Source organism: Calonectris borealis, chromosome 2 (genome assembly GCF_964195595.1).
Source record: "Calonectris borealis chromosome 2, bCalBor7.hap1.2, whole genome shotgun sequence".
Taxonomy (NCBI): domain Eukaryota; kingdom Metazoa; phylum Chordata; class Aves; order Procellariiformes; family Procellariidae; genus Calonectris; species Calonectris borealis.
This window is the reverse complement of record NC_134313.1, coordinates 70,856,263-70,870,707: the sequence shown is the minus strand read 5'-3', so window position 1 is coordinate 70,870,707 and position 14,445 is coordinate 70,856,263. Positions and strand designations below refer to the sequence as shown.

The following is a 14,445-nucleotide window of genomic DNA, read 5'->3' as shown; positions in this document are numbered from 1 at the left end:
GGGAGAGGGAGGACCGTATTTTCTTTTTTTAAATGCTCTCTCTCTGAATAACATAATCTTTGTAAACGCCTTATTAGCTATTACCTTGGGTACAGTCAAAGGCTGTAGCTGCTCAGGCTTGGATTCCTTCCTGTACTACCTGCGCTATGGATACGTACATGTTCATATTTAGGGAATCGACCAGCTATCCCTGATTGCAACTTCGTGTTTATTTGGACAAACCAAGCCATTCGTTTGCACGGTCAGAGGTCTGAAGGCTGCTGTTCCCGTGAATTAAATTTACAAAAAGACAGTGAGATTTTTTTCCTGTTTTTTTTTTTTGTTTTGTTTTTTTTTTTTTTACCTTTTTTTTAACAGTAATGTTCCTCGGGTCGGGCGTGAAGGGGAGGTGTGTGTGTGGGGGGGCGGAATCTGGCGCTCCAGAGCTACATCACCTCTCCGCCTATAATTGTTTGACACATGCCCTGTTGTCACAAAGTGGGGTTGTTTCCCAGACCCTGCTGGAAAAAAGGTGCAAAGTAATAATGAGTGTTTAACAAGGCTCATAAATCAGGGCTGATGAGAAGCGCTGGGGACGGACGCAGGGAGGCGGCGGGGCCTGGCAGCGGGTGACCGGCGGGAGGAAGCCCGCGCCGGGGTCCTGTGGGGCCGCAGCCGCCCCACCCGCACCCCGAAGAAGGACGCGTCGTCAAATGAAACACGGTCCCATGCTAAATCAGATATAATACACTTAATGAAAACTCAGTCAACTGATCCAAATAGTCGACAGTCGGTGCATAATTAGAATCTAGGAGAGATATATTAAATTAATGGATTCAGTCCTGCACAGATGTATCATTAAAATGTATAGGATTGACACTTAACATGGTAGAGTTATTTTAAACTTACACACAAAAAAGACAGCGAGGGGAAGGAAAAAAAAAAAAAAAAAAAAAAAGACTGTGAAACTACCTGCTGAGAACAGTCAGAAAATTAGCAACATAAGGATAATCTATTTTTTGGCACTTCCCCCCACCGCACGTTCTTTCCACAGGAAAGAAAATTGAAACAGACTATTAACTGAATAGATCATCTTAAATTTCTTCGTTTATTACCAGTGCGAGCTGAAAATCACGAGAGGATTTGCAAAAGAAATCGTTACCAGGACGTTTCAAAGCAGTCACAGAATTAAATGAAAACTTTTCTTCTCAAGCCACAAACAAGGCGCTTTAGCGATTAAGCCTGCCTTTCTTTTGGTAGATCTTATTATCAACGCCGCATAAACCCCGAATTTTATTAACAGGTCCATACGCGCGTGTATCTGCATGCAGAGACGGCGCACAAAGGCGTGTATCTCTGTGGAAATTACACGGGTGAACCGCAGACTGGTAAATATCTGAACTCCACTCTCAGATTGTGCTCTGCTTAGTATCCTATTCTCCCCATAGTTAGGTGTCTCCTTTCAACATCTCTGTCATCTCCATTTGAAGATATTTTCAGCGGTTTATCACTGCCATCTCCAGCCCTGCACATTTGCAGCAGGTTATCACAATTGCCAGTCCCCCCTGGCTGATGTGTTGCGCTGATTACCATCAGTGCCCTCAGATATTTGGTGCGGATTCCCAGCACTGCAATATCCACTCTTAGGACATCTGGAGCAGATCAAAATCACTGACTTCATTTTTTAGTAGAGCCAGTGTTAAAGCTTCACATATCCTCTTCGCAAACATCCCCTTTAGTCAACTCCTGCAGAACCAGCCTTTAGTTAAAATTCGGCCAAGCAGCGACCCCTATGTCTGGATTTGCATTTCTTATCGGACCCCTATCTAAACTGATTTGTTAATAATAAAGAGAAAATCTCTTGGCAGTGGATGCATCGCCTTAAGAAACTGGAAGGATCACACTGTCTTAGCAAACTCCTTCTCAAGAAAGGCTCTTTAAGGAGAAGTTTATCTGCCCAATGATCTTTGAATTATTTGAGCGTGGCCATTTAGGTCGATTTACTTTAAACAGTATACAATTTATTTTAAGCGATTACCTTAGGTGTAATCACATTATACCCAGCGCTGCTATATATTTCTCTCCCGCCTGTTTTCAGATGTGCATCCGCTCTCCAACGGGAAGGTTACTGCTTTTCACTCTGAGCTCAAATCCTTTTTTGCTACGTGACCGTTTATCGTCTTTAAAAACGCTGTTCGGCTAATGAGTTGGCACCGCACTCATTGGGTTTTTTGTTAGGTTTTGCCGAAAGTTAAGGAGACATTCTAGCAACTAAAACACAGATCTCAGGGGAAAAAAGAGTAAAAAGAAGAGATTTTTTTTTCCGAATTATGTTTAAAATTACTTTTTTTAAAAACAGTATTTTATTCCATCTCTTAACAATTCCAAGCTAATTTATGGATAGGGGGTCTGATCACACCAACCTTTTTGACTGTTTAGGTCTTGGGTTTAGGGAAAGATTTTCCTGGTGCTTCTGGCAGCTGCTGCTGATGTTTGTAATTTTCCGTACAGTTTCGTTCTTTTCGGACTTTTGTTATTAAGCTCCTGCTATAGGTCTTGTACGGGGGGAAATAAACCCAGAATCTCCCAGACCTTCACTAAACTGATTTTCAAGCTAAGTAGCTTAGTGTAGCAGCTCTGGTCCCAGCTTACTTGCACAAGGGGGAAAAAAAAATTAAAAAGGGCTTTGAAAGGTTGCCTACTAAAGTGACTTAATAAACCGTCAGAAAAACGGGCAATGTCCAATGCAGCAGCAGGAATCGCGTGGTGAGGGATTGGTATTTACTGATCAGAATTGTGCATAATTAATGGCGTTCGCAGGACCCTGCTCATCCTTGCGCCGGGAACTTTGCAGATGAGAAACAAAGCTCTCCTCCCGGTCTTGCAACTTTCCCTGTCCTCCGTGGGTTCCTTCCTTCCTTCCTTCCTTCCTTCCTTCCTTCCTCCCTTCCTTCCTTTCTTCCTTTCTTTTCTTTTGTCCTTCATATTTTTTGTCCTAGTTGTTCTTCTTCCCCCCCCCCAATCACCGTTACAGGTAACGTGCACTTTGGGGTTTTTTTTGCTCTATTCCACGCAAGGTGAAGAATAGCAAAGTTCGCCCCGAAAAGATGCTGGGCTGATAGAAAAGCAAGGGAGACTTTTTTTTTCCCCATTTTTTTTCCTTCCCCCCCCCCCCCCCGAACCGATCTGAGCAGGATGGGGGCGGATGGGGGAGGGGATGACTCACATTTCTTAAGCCTCCAAGTGGAAACCTTTTCTGGATACACATTCCACCCAGATCTAAAGCGCTAAGAAGATTTCGGCAGCATCGGTGCCTTAGCCCACCTTTATTTACCTGCAGCCCTTGTAACGTGACACTTCCATTCGCAAAACACCGCTGCAATTTTCAAGCCCCACTCAGCTTTGTTACGGCGGTGCATTTTTGTCTGAGGGTCGCTTTGAGGGTGAGATTTTGGAGCGGGGGAGGGGAGGGAAGGTCCTCCTCTCCCTGTCAGACATAGGAAGGGGAAAGCTCGCTATTTCCAACTGATGGGGGAAGGAAGTTTAACCAACTCTGAGACGGAGCGGTTTCCTGGAGTGCGGGGAGTGAAGGGCTGGCCGGGGTTAGAGACACCCCGCAGGGGCGTTTGCAGCAGGGGAGGCATCTGCCCCAGCTCCAGCGGCTGCCAGTCCCCGGCGGGACCCGTGGTGTCGGGCTGAACCCGCGGCTGCAAGCTCGGAGAGGCGGCGCGAAGCCTCGCGGAGGGGCGCGGATATTAGGCGCTGCCTCTCGCCCTGGGCTCGGGAAAAGGAGTGAGACACCCGTGCCCCCCCGCCTGCTTCCCTCCCCCGCTCCCGCCCCCGCCAAACACTTGCATCCCGAAAAGCAGCCGCGCCACGCCGTCCCCTGAGGAAGAGCTCGACGGCCCCGTCCGCCCCGTCAGCACAAAGATGGAGCTCCCGGGCGGCGGGGACCGCGGCGGCGAGGGCTGGGCTGGGCTGGGGGCGGCCGCTCCGTGGCCATCCGCGGGGCCGCTCCGCTGGGGCCGGCCGAGGGGGCAGTGGCGCCCGGCCGTGCACTCCCCGCGCCCGGCGGAGCGGGAGCGCCAGCCCCGCCGCGGGCTGCGGGCCGGAGTCGTGGGGCAGAGCGGCCCCCGGGCAGTCCCACTGGGGCGGGGAGGGTCGGGGCAAGAAACGCCCAGCCCTCGGCCCTCCGCCTCCCCGCTCCCCGTTTTCCCCAGCGCGGGGACTGGGAGGGCCCCGGCAGCGGTAAGAAAAGGAAAGTTTGCGGTGCCGGGCGGGCGGTGCGAGGGTCTGCCAGCCCCGGCGGGGTACGGGCGAGCCCCGCCACGTCGAGGAAACGGGCAACATCGCGGGCAGGTCACAGCGGTGACAACTCATCTTCTTCAAGGCGGCCGAGTGCCTCGGTCCCTCGCAGAGGGGTCCTTTGTCTCCCGCTGCACCTTCCACCCCGCTCCGAGGGGAAAAGGGGAAGAAGAAGGGAAAAAAATCCCTTCCTCTCATCGGTGCTGTTAATGACGATAATGGCAACAGCCCGTTTTGGTCCTTTCGCGCCCCCCCCCGCCCGCCCCCAATCCGTTTCCCAAACGGGCGGGTGGAAGTTTTGATAATCCAGAAAACCCCTCAAGCCCCCCCGCTCGGGGGCGAGGGCTGGGGGTCTTCTGTGCCCCTCGGCATACATGTCGCCACTGTCGATTTGCAGGATTATTTATTGCTAATATTCCGAGGACTGTCGCAATGCCTCTGATAATTGTCCCTGAGTGTCAATCGGTCGGCAGGGCATGAGGAGGAGAAAGGGCGGGGGGAGGGGGGGGGGGGATCGCTGCGGGTCTTCTTTCTCTTTTTTTTACCAAAGATTCTTCTGGCAAGAACTGCTAGGAGCCTTTTGACTTTCAGCAAAGTTGTGTGTGTGTGTGTGTTCTTGTGGGTTGCTATAGATAGACCGCGTTTATTTATTTATTTATATGCCCTTTTCTTTTAGTGGTAAATTGTTACAAGTCGCCTGGCTGCAAAGCCCCCTTTTCCTCTCACGGCCACTCTCGTTTGTTCCTGAGTCCAACGACGACAAGGGGGACTCAATGTTAAAGGTGGAAAAAACCAGCAACACAGTTGTTTTTGTTAAAGGGGGACACACTAAGGCTGCGAAACAGCAAAACCCCAATGTTGGACAGCTGTAAAATCGTGTAGACAGGTTGTCATACAGCAGTGGGGGCTTTTCTGAAAGGAGCCCATTGCTAAACATTAAATACACACACAGCACAGCACAGCAGCTGCGCGGACACACGCACACGCGCGCACACACACACACGCACACGCAGGCACCGAGGAAAGTGGCCCGGGCTGGGCTGCGCACCACGTGCTGCACCGAGGGGGGCGGGGGGGCGCGGGGCGGTGCTTGCAGCTCAAGTGGGTGCCAATCAAAACATCAACTTCAAATTGTATCTGAAAGATCAGCCTAGGACCTAAGGGCAGACACATCAGTTGGAGCTCAATTGTTGATCAGATCACATCTAAGGGATTTAGGAGCACAGAAGAGCCGAGATTTGAGGAAAGACACCCCACTGAATCCTTCCACACTCCTCCTCCATACCTAGGTTGCATTATATCTCTGACAGAAAGAAATCAGAACGAAAAAAGAAAATTACCGGCTCGATTTCTGTTCTCTCGCCCTGCCTGACTCCAGTAAAGAGAGAGGGGGGAGGAAAAAGAGAGAGAGAGAGAGAGACAGAGAGAGGGATCCAGAGAAGCCCGGGTTTGTTCCGCTCCCCTCCCCGGCTGTTCAGACTCCCTCCTCCCCCTTCTTTTTTTTTTTTTTTTTGTATAATTCCTTCCCCCCCACCCCCTTTTTTTTTATATTTCTGCCGCTTCTGCCGCCGCCGCCAGTGCCGCCGCCGCTGTGCCCGCGCCCCGGAGATGTCCTTCCCCCAGCTGGGCTACCCGCAGTATCTCAGCGCCAGCCAGGCGGTGTACGGAAGCGACCGGCCCGGGGTGCTGGCCGCCGCCGCCGCAGCCGCCGCCGCCGCCGCCGCCGCCTCGGGCCGGCCCGCGGGCGCCGAGCTGGGCAGCGGCTCGGCCGCTGTCACCTCGGTGCTGGGCATGTACGCCGGCCCCTACAGCGCCCCCAACTACAGCGCCTTCCTGCCCTACACCGCCGACCTCGGCCTCTTCTCCCAAATGGTGAGTGAGCACCGCGCTGCCTCCCGCGCCCCCCCGCGCCCGCGGAGCGCGGCCGCCGCCGACGGAGGCAGGGGGAGCCGGCGGCAGGGGCGGGCGGGCGGAGGCCGCGGAGCCCAGCGCGGGGGGCGGCGGGGCGGCCGCGGTGGCGGTGGCGGCGGTGGCGGCTGCCGCCCGGCGCGGGGTCCGCCGCGGAGAGGGGAGCGTGTGTGCCGGCGGGGCTGCGAGGGAGAGAGGGGCCGGGGGGCGACGGGCTCCGTCCGCAGGCGCAGCCCCCATCCGCCCCGTCGCTCCAGCCGGGCAAAACTCCTCCGAGTTTTCCCTCTTGGCGGCGAAAGGGCCGAGCAGGGCTCCTGCCTCCACGCTGTCGGCTTTCCCTAGCAACTCGGGTTCGGTTTTTTTTTCCCTTGCTGTTATTGGTGTTGTTGTTGACGGGTGATATTGTCGGTCCTGTTGTTTCAATTGCCTCTCCAGCGCGCTTCTCTTTCCGCCTGGTCCTTTTCTTTGCCGCCGAGCTATAAACAGGTTCCGTCCGAAAGGCCAAAGTGCAGTGTCGGTAGCTGGTATGCCTGTTTATTTCAAGGCATTTTCCTTAAGCCTTAAAAACCGGCCCGTTCTGTGCCCTGAACTTTTCACACTCTGATTATGGCGAGTATCATAGATCGGATTTGCATCAAGCGAAGGAGGGCATCTACATCCCATCATATGTATCGGAGCAGAAAGGCGTATTGGCGTTATGTCTAAAACAAATTCCCGTCACCCAGATTGTCCTCGGATCTCTTTTCTCCCTTTCTTTAGGACGTAATAGTTAAAAAGTGAAACATTTTTTTTTTTTTTTTTTTTAACTAACTGCTTTTATCTCTGGTGTCGTTGAAACGTTTTCGTTGCTAGTATCTCCAAATTTCTCGGCGGCGGTACGCATAGGTTCCACTTAATTTCTAAATGCCCGTCTTTCCTCTCCCTCAAAACATAAAAATGGGAATGTTTATAACTGGGTGCATGCAAGGCATAACTTGCGAGGGTTTTTAACACATATATGTGGGCAAGTAGGTAGATACGCTGTTGAAGAAGGATCAGCATCTGAAAACAGATTATTTTGTGCTGCAAACATTTCCCACGAAGGCACATTTAACAGCATGCATTTCCTAATTTTTTTAACCTTGATTTTGGAAATGCAGTAAAAGTTGAGACAGAAGCAATGAGTGATTTACAAGTAGCTTCTTCAAAAGAATTCCCAACAGAGATTAGACAAAAAATATCATTTCAGCAACAATAACAAAAGACAGCGGAATAAAGGGAGTGCGGAAAGCCTACTCTGTAACACATTACAAAAATTACATCGGTCTTCTCTTTGTGTATAAGCTTTGTCTCTGAAATTAACATACATGTTCCGTTCTAACTGTTTGACAAAGTTAGATTAGTTTCTTCGCGGACATTTTTGAAGAGGTTCATTTATAAGGCTGACACAAATTTCGCAAGAGTAATACTAAGAATGTATTTCTGGACTAGAAAAAAAAGCGAGACTGTACTAGAAGCAAGAAAAAAAAAGAAAACGGCTGTAAATGTTAGCTATTTAGGAACAGTTCTGTTTCCTATTCGCAAAGTATCCTGGTATTTTACTACAGTGATTTACCATGACGGTGATATTTTGAAATAAATTCTAAAATTCTGAGCATTGGTAAATCAAGAGCTAAAATGCTAAGTTAATATCTTCACAATTTGCGGTAATAATGAGGCCTAATGAGGTTGCTAGAAAGATAAAATGTTATTTACAAAACACCTGATGGGATAATTTGACTTGCTGTGTTTTACTACTGATGATAAAAAGAATATTGATTGCAAATAAATCACCGTCTCTAAACGCTTGCAAACAATTTGTGTTTGCTCTGCCCAGATCAAAGTAAAACTTATGAGATAAAGTGTCTGCATATCCATATTCTACGATGCGTGGATCAGTTTTCATCCCAGAGTTTAGAAGTTAACATTAGCAGTTAGAAGTTAATGTTTTACACCGGAATCTTAGCGTATGATTTGGGGGGCCGGGGGGTGGGGGAGTTGCCTTGCGTGTGGAAAATCTCGTACATTACAAGAGTCTTCGCACTGAAGTTGTGCATTCATCTCCCCAGCCTCGTCTCACGCCAACTCCTTTTAAAGGCAGATCTGGGGCCAAAGAAGAATGCGCTGCATGCATTCGTAATATCCTCCTGGATATTTTGCAGATAAATGCGGCATTGAGCGCAGGCATTAGTTTGTACTACAACTGTGGTGTAGTACCTGCTTTCTCTGCCTGATAATTTCGAGGGCACGATAAATTGTCTCGCCGAGGCGAATGCGAAGTTGCTGCAGTTCCACCGTCTGATTTGGTTTGGTTTGCGGAGGAAACAGGCATAATGTCTGGCAGAGCCCATCTTAGCCCCTCTCTTTTCCTTTCCCAGCAAGAAGGGGGGATCTAAACGTGAAGAGCCTGGAGCGGGGAGGGCCGAGTTTGCCTGTGAAGACCCTTTGCACCGCTCAAAGGCGTATTCCGGCTCCCGGAGTAGCCTATTCAGGTCTGTTAGAGACGCTAACGAGATAATTGATGTGCTTTTTCCTCTCCGCTTGTCTGAATGTGTTGCAGGGCTCCCAGTACGAGCTGAAAGATAATCCGGGTGTCCACCCTGCTACCTTTGCTGCCCACACCGCCCCCGGCTATTATCCCTACGGACAGTTCCAGTACGGGGACCCGGGGCGGCCCAAAAACGCCACCCGGGAGAGCACCAGCACCCTCAAGGCCTGGCTCAACGAGCACCGCAAGAACCCCTACCCCACCAAGGGCGAGAAGATCATGCTGGCCATCATCACCAAAATGACCCTCACCCAGGTCTCCACCTGGTTCGCCAACGCCCGCCGGCGGCTCAAGAAGGAGAACAAGGTGACCTGGGGCTCCAGGAGTAAGGACCAAGAAGATGCAAACCTCTTCGGGAGTGACAATGAGGGGGACCCCGAGAAGAACGAAGACGACGAGGAAATCGACCTGGAAAGCATAGACATAGATAAAATCGACGAGAACGATGGGGAGCAGAGCAACGAGGAAGAGGAGGAGAAGCCCGAGCTCCTGAGACAAAGCAGTGAAGAGGAGCACTTGGAAAAGGAGAAGGATTTGGCACTGTCAGGGTCTGAAGGGCTGAAACCCAAAGACGCGCTGGCCATGGTGAAGGAGGCCTCTGACAACAGCACGCGAATCATCACTCCCGGGGGACAGAACAATTTACAGATGCCATCTCACAGCAAACCCAAGATTTGGTCTTTGGCAGAGACAGCAACCAGTCCCGACGGTGCCCTGAAATCTTCCCCCCCTCCGCCCCCTCCTCCCCAGGTTAACCACACCTCCCCACAGATCCAGCACCCCGCTTTTCTCCCTAGCCATGGACTCTACACGTGCCAGATTGGCAAATTTCACAACTGGACAAATGGGGCTTTCCTCACCCAGAGTTCCCTGCTCAATGTGAGGTCCTTTTTGGGAGTAAATCACCACCACGCTGCTCATCACAATCACCACCTCCAGGCCCAGCAACAACCTTCTGTTTTAACAGCAACCCTGGGAGCCCTAAGCAGTGAAAAACCTTCAGAGAGGACCAGTCCCAAACACATAGGTAATGAATGCATCGGGCATCCACCTCTCCCTCCACCCCCAACGCACGCACATGAACTTCTCCTTGAGGAACGGTGTCAAATTCAGCCCTGGTGTAACTGATTGCTTTTAACGGAGTTACAGACAGTTTACCCTAGCGTTGATTTTTTTTCCTGGAGCATGTTGATTGCATACATCAAGCCCATTTCATGTGGGCTATTACATTCCCACCCTATACGCCCATCAAATAAGATGAGAATGCAGGGATACCTCTGTGAAACATATTCTTTGAGTTTTGCTTTCCTTCCTGATCCTCATCTCCCAATAATTTCAATGACAATCTAATATGTGTCAAGAAAAGCTTGCATACTCCTTAAATATTGAAAGTAGGGGATAGTGCTGTACACACACACACACATACACCTACACACGTCTGAACAAGAGGGTGAGAGGGAGGTGTGTTCTCTGCACACCGTCCAGATTTTTATTGGTTTCATTCTAAAATGGTTCTCCTGTTTTTGTTGTTTTTTTTTTCTTCTGTCTCCTTCTAGAAAGAGAAAATATACCAAGAACTGAATCCCCACCTCAGCCGCTAAAATCGCCCTTCCAGCCTGTCCGTGACAAGTGAGTTTGTTTGTTTGTTTTCACTGCAGGAATGTTACTTATGTGAAACAGAGTGTTTGAATAATAAAGACTAATTATAACACCTAATCATCACCATAATAATACATACAGACAACAAGAACAACACAGAAGTTCCTGTAATCTTTTCAAAGATAGGCTAAATTACAATTGTACATAGCCAGCCTGTAACTTTTCTGAAACTTAACAGACCTCAAAGTTCTTGTGTTAATTACACCACTCACAATGATTTCTGTGCAATTAACTAATACTAGGATGCTATAGCAATAGACAGGCAATTATAGGAAAGGATTCTCTCTTTTTTTTTTTTCCCTGAAAGATTGTTACGTCTTTTTTTTTTCCTTCCTCCCTTCCCCCCTGCAGCTCTTTGGCTCAGCAAGAGGGAGCACCGAGAATTTTAACAGCTCTCCCTTCCGCTTGATTAAATGGTTTGGTGAAAAAATATTACAGAGACTGGTATTAAGGACAGAAAAAAAAAAAAAAAAAGGAAACGATATAAACGGCTCCCATCAATCTCTTTTTGCAATAAGGTGGTGCAAATCCATAAAAGCGATTACACAAATCTGTAGATGGATCCCCTTCTTCATTGTACCATTTCAGATCGTGTTATTCTAACCATTCTTGGATTATTTGTTTGGTAAATGTTTCCCATGTGTTTGTGTTTTTTCTGTATATAGAGTGATTTCAGATTGTAAATAGCGCGTCAGCAAAACTTGTCTAAATCATATATTTTTGTCTAATAAACTAAATGAAATTATGAGCTCTCTTCAGGTATGTATTCTGTTGCTGCAGATCTTATACATATATTACAAATCTATTCAAACATTTATAATTTGTTTTCTAAAAAGTCAAGTCTTTTTGGCTTTGGGTACCTAAAACTTAAGGTACCAAATCCAAGCTTTTAATGACTCTTGTAGGTATTTTGTCGAAAACAAGCTGCGAGCTTCCCTTTTCATACACGTAAATTTAAGAAGCCGAGTGAAGCCGGTTCTTGACTAGTAATTGAAGTTATTTTTTCAATTGTGATGAATCAGACGTGTTCTGTAGTATCCATTTTCCGAAAATAAATGGATCGGACTTCCACTTACATTATAAAATACATTCTTGAAAATGAAAGGGACGAGTTTTCTCACAGTTCCCTAGTGTATAACTTTGCTGTCCAAACCGGTTCCTAAATTGGATCAAGAGCTTTAGTGCTTTGGTATACATTCCGACCGAAACCGAAAAAAATAATAGATTAGGAAATAGAATTCTTTTCAACGATTTACGCTCTAAATAAACACAGCGGAAATATGACTGTGAAAGATTTTTCCCTGTGACATTAAGCATAATCTTAGCAGAAAAAAAAATGGCAGCTCTTGCACTTCCCAGAAGAAAGTTCTGCGATTCCGATCTGTTAGTTAAAAAGAGACTGAGAGAGACAATCTATCGGTTTATAAAGGCATTAATCTTCCAAAGACGGTCCGTTAAAAGGTGTAATATTTTGAGTGTTTACTTCTTTTTTTCTCCTAAATGAGAAAACTAAATGAGCATTGAGGTGCTAATAAGATACCAGATGGTTGTTGATGGTGGAAAATGGAAAGAAGCAGCTGGGAAAGTCATTAAGAAATAATGTGGTGACGCCCTATCCAAACTGAACCAACCTCAGACCAGGACTTGTCGGAAACAAGATGAGATTTTCAAATAAAATATTAATAAAATTCTTGTCGGAGATCAGAATATTGATCTTGATTTAGCTGCAAAATCATCGCAAGCAAAGAGGGGTCTCGGTAAACTATCGCTCAGAGATCTGTTGACAAAGCAGTGGGGGCAGTAGGCTTCTACTTTTTGCGTTTTTCAGATGGATCAGAGAAACAGATCAGACGAAATAGATTTTGTGCGGGATATCTGAAAAGAGACTAATTTTGACATCCCGCCGTTCCAGCATAGCATCAATTAGTTTGGTTTCTGGCTTTTAGTTGTTTTGCTTTCCTAAATCACAGGCAGTCCCGCGTTGGTAACGGTTCCAACAAGAGAGTCTACTACAGTTTTAACCAACCCATAATAACTTAGCTTTCGGTGAGGAAAAGGGAGAGGGAAGACGTCTTTTCTTTAAAAAAAAAAAAAAAAAGGAAGGAAAAGGACTTCACGCCTGTAAAGCCAAACGACGCGTCAGATCAGTGCCGGTGTGAACCTGATGGAATTGCTTTCTCTTTCCTATCAGTTCAAAAGAAATAGCTGCAGCCCCGCACCGGCTGCCCCTCGCCCCCCCCCAGGCCCGCTTCTCAAATTCCTCGCGGGCGGCGCAGCCGGCCCCCAGCAACCCGGCGTATCGGGGTGCCGCCGCCCCGGCCCCGATCCCCTCCGCCGCCCGGACACCGCTCCTCCAGGAGGGGAGGTGGCGTGTAAAAAGGGCGCAGCGGTGCTCTGCGAGGCGGAGGGAAGGCGGCGGTGCCAAGTCGGCTTGGGGGGAGCGGCGAGGGGATCACTCTGCGGCGCGGTAACGTCAGCAGGGACCTAACCACCGAGCGCGAGGCAGGCGGTGCCTCTGCCGGTGTCCCGGCGCGTCTGCACGCGCGCGCTCCCGCTCCCTCACCGACAGCGGCGGGCAGCGCCGAACGGTTCCCAGCGGTTCCGAGCGGAGCCGAGCGGCGGGGCGCGGGCCCGGCTTTGGGCAGGCTCGCAGCGCCCTCTGTGGGCTGCGGACGGCGCCGTACCCTCGCCCGGCGCGGCGGCAGCCGGGGGTGCCGGCCCGCGGCTCTGCCCTACTGTGCCGGGGGTGGGTAGGGGGAGGCTGCCCGCCTTTAACTCAGCCAGAAAGCCAGCATCATCCTCCGGAGTGTGCTTCCAGTTTTGATTATCCTCCGGAGAGTGATAATTCCCACTAGTTATCTGGCTGGCAGTGTTCCGCCGGTGGAAGCCTCAGCATCCCTAGAGCAGACTCTGCTGCAGAACTTGATTATTTTTTTCCATCTGCTTGTTCGAATTTCCCACCCCCCTTCCCCCCAGTAACGCCAACAGTTGTGATGCTTCCCTCCCCAGCCAGCTGAGGGGGTTACGGCGGGGGTGAAGCCCCGAGGGGTGAGCGCCGAGCCAGCACCGTCCACCGCCTCTTCCCACCGCGCCCGGAGCGTTTGCCGCGGATGGGGCGAAGCACCCGGCTCCAGCCTCCCCCCTCGGCTGGCGGCCCGGCGAGCTGCCTGCCGGCGGCGGGAGGAGCGCGGCGGAGCCGCGGGCTGCGTGCTGGGGCGGAGGGTGCTCGAGCCGCTTCCAAAGCGTCTGGAGAGGAGCGCCAAGTGGCTTCCCCTTAGGAAAGGGAAAGCCCCAAAGTAATAAGGCCAGCTGCAGCGCCGAGCTGAGAGACATCGTGTTGTTCGCGTGAGCAGAGCTCTCGCGTGGTGCGTGCCTAAGCGCCCAGCAGCCCCCGAGGGCCGCTGCCTTAGCCTAGCTGTCACCCGAAGGAGAGAGGTAATGTCGTTTGTGTCCCCCGCTAGCCACGCCGAGGTGGCCGTTTCTCCCGGAGGAAGTTTCAGCGAGAGCGGACGCGTGCCCGCGGTCATTGCATTATCGCACGGAGCCCGCGGAGGCTGCCGGTGCGCCGCGGTGTGCGGTGCCGTGCGGCGCGGGGCCGTGCGGGGCCGTGCGGGATGCGCACACACCGCCCCCGCCCGCCCCGCCGAGCGTGCCCCGTTTGGGGAGGGAGCGGGGGCTCCATATTTCCTAGGTTTCGCTTGTCACGTGAGCCGTGCTCGGAATGATCGTTTACGTCACCCTGGGAGGAAAATAATTTGTAGTTTTTCTGTCGTATTTTCCATTTTCATTGAGATCCACCCTGGCAGATGTATACCAGCAAATACCAGAGTGTGGGGAGAATAATAAAGGAGAAGCTTAAGCTAAACGATTTGCCTTAATTGGGAATGCTTCGAGGTGATAAGACTAAATTGGAAAGTCCTAGTTTCCTACCTCTGTGGTTTTTTTTTTTTTTTTTAAGCGATGAGAGTACCCGAACCTGATAAATAAAGTCAATAGGAAAATTTGCATTGAATCGGATGGGAGCCACA

The 14,445-nt window shown here is 50.1% G+C and overlaps 1 protein-coding gene across 1 annotated transcript; it reads left to right on the top strand.

Moving 5' to 3' along the window:
• The first annotated feature begins 5,775 nt into the window (after positions 1-5,775).
• Positions 5,776-11,009, top strand: IRX1 (iroquois homeobox 1). Its single transcript, XM_075140686.1, has 4 exons — positions 5,776-6,156; positions 8,771-9,785; positions 10,315-10,387; positions 10,769-11,009. The coding sequence occupies exons 1-4, from the start codon at positions 5,893-5,895 to the stop codon at positions 10,824-10,826; spliced, it is 1,410 nt and encodes a 469-aa protein (XP_074996787.1). The 5' UTR covers positions 5,776-5,892; the 3' UTR covers positions 10,827-11,009.
• The last annotated feature ends 3,436 nt before the right edge of the window (positions 11,010-14,445 follow it).

What these genes read in the sequence shown, in the direction of transcription:
- IRX1 (XM_075140686.1), top strand. Translation starts at nt 5,893, where the DNA reads ATGTCCTTCCCCCAGCTGGGCTACCCGCAGTATCTCAGCGCCAGCCAG. An exon ending in TCGGCCTCTTCTCCCAAATG is followed by an intron (nt 6,157 to 8,770) that starts GTGAGTGAGCAC and finishes AATGTGTTGCAG; the next exon opens with GGCTCCCAGTACGAGCTGAA. An exon ending in GACCAGTCCCAAACACATAG is followed by an intron (nt 9,786 to 10,314) that starts GTAATGAATGCA and finishes GTCTCCTTCTAG; the next exon opens with AAAGAGAAAATATACCAAGA.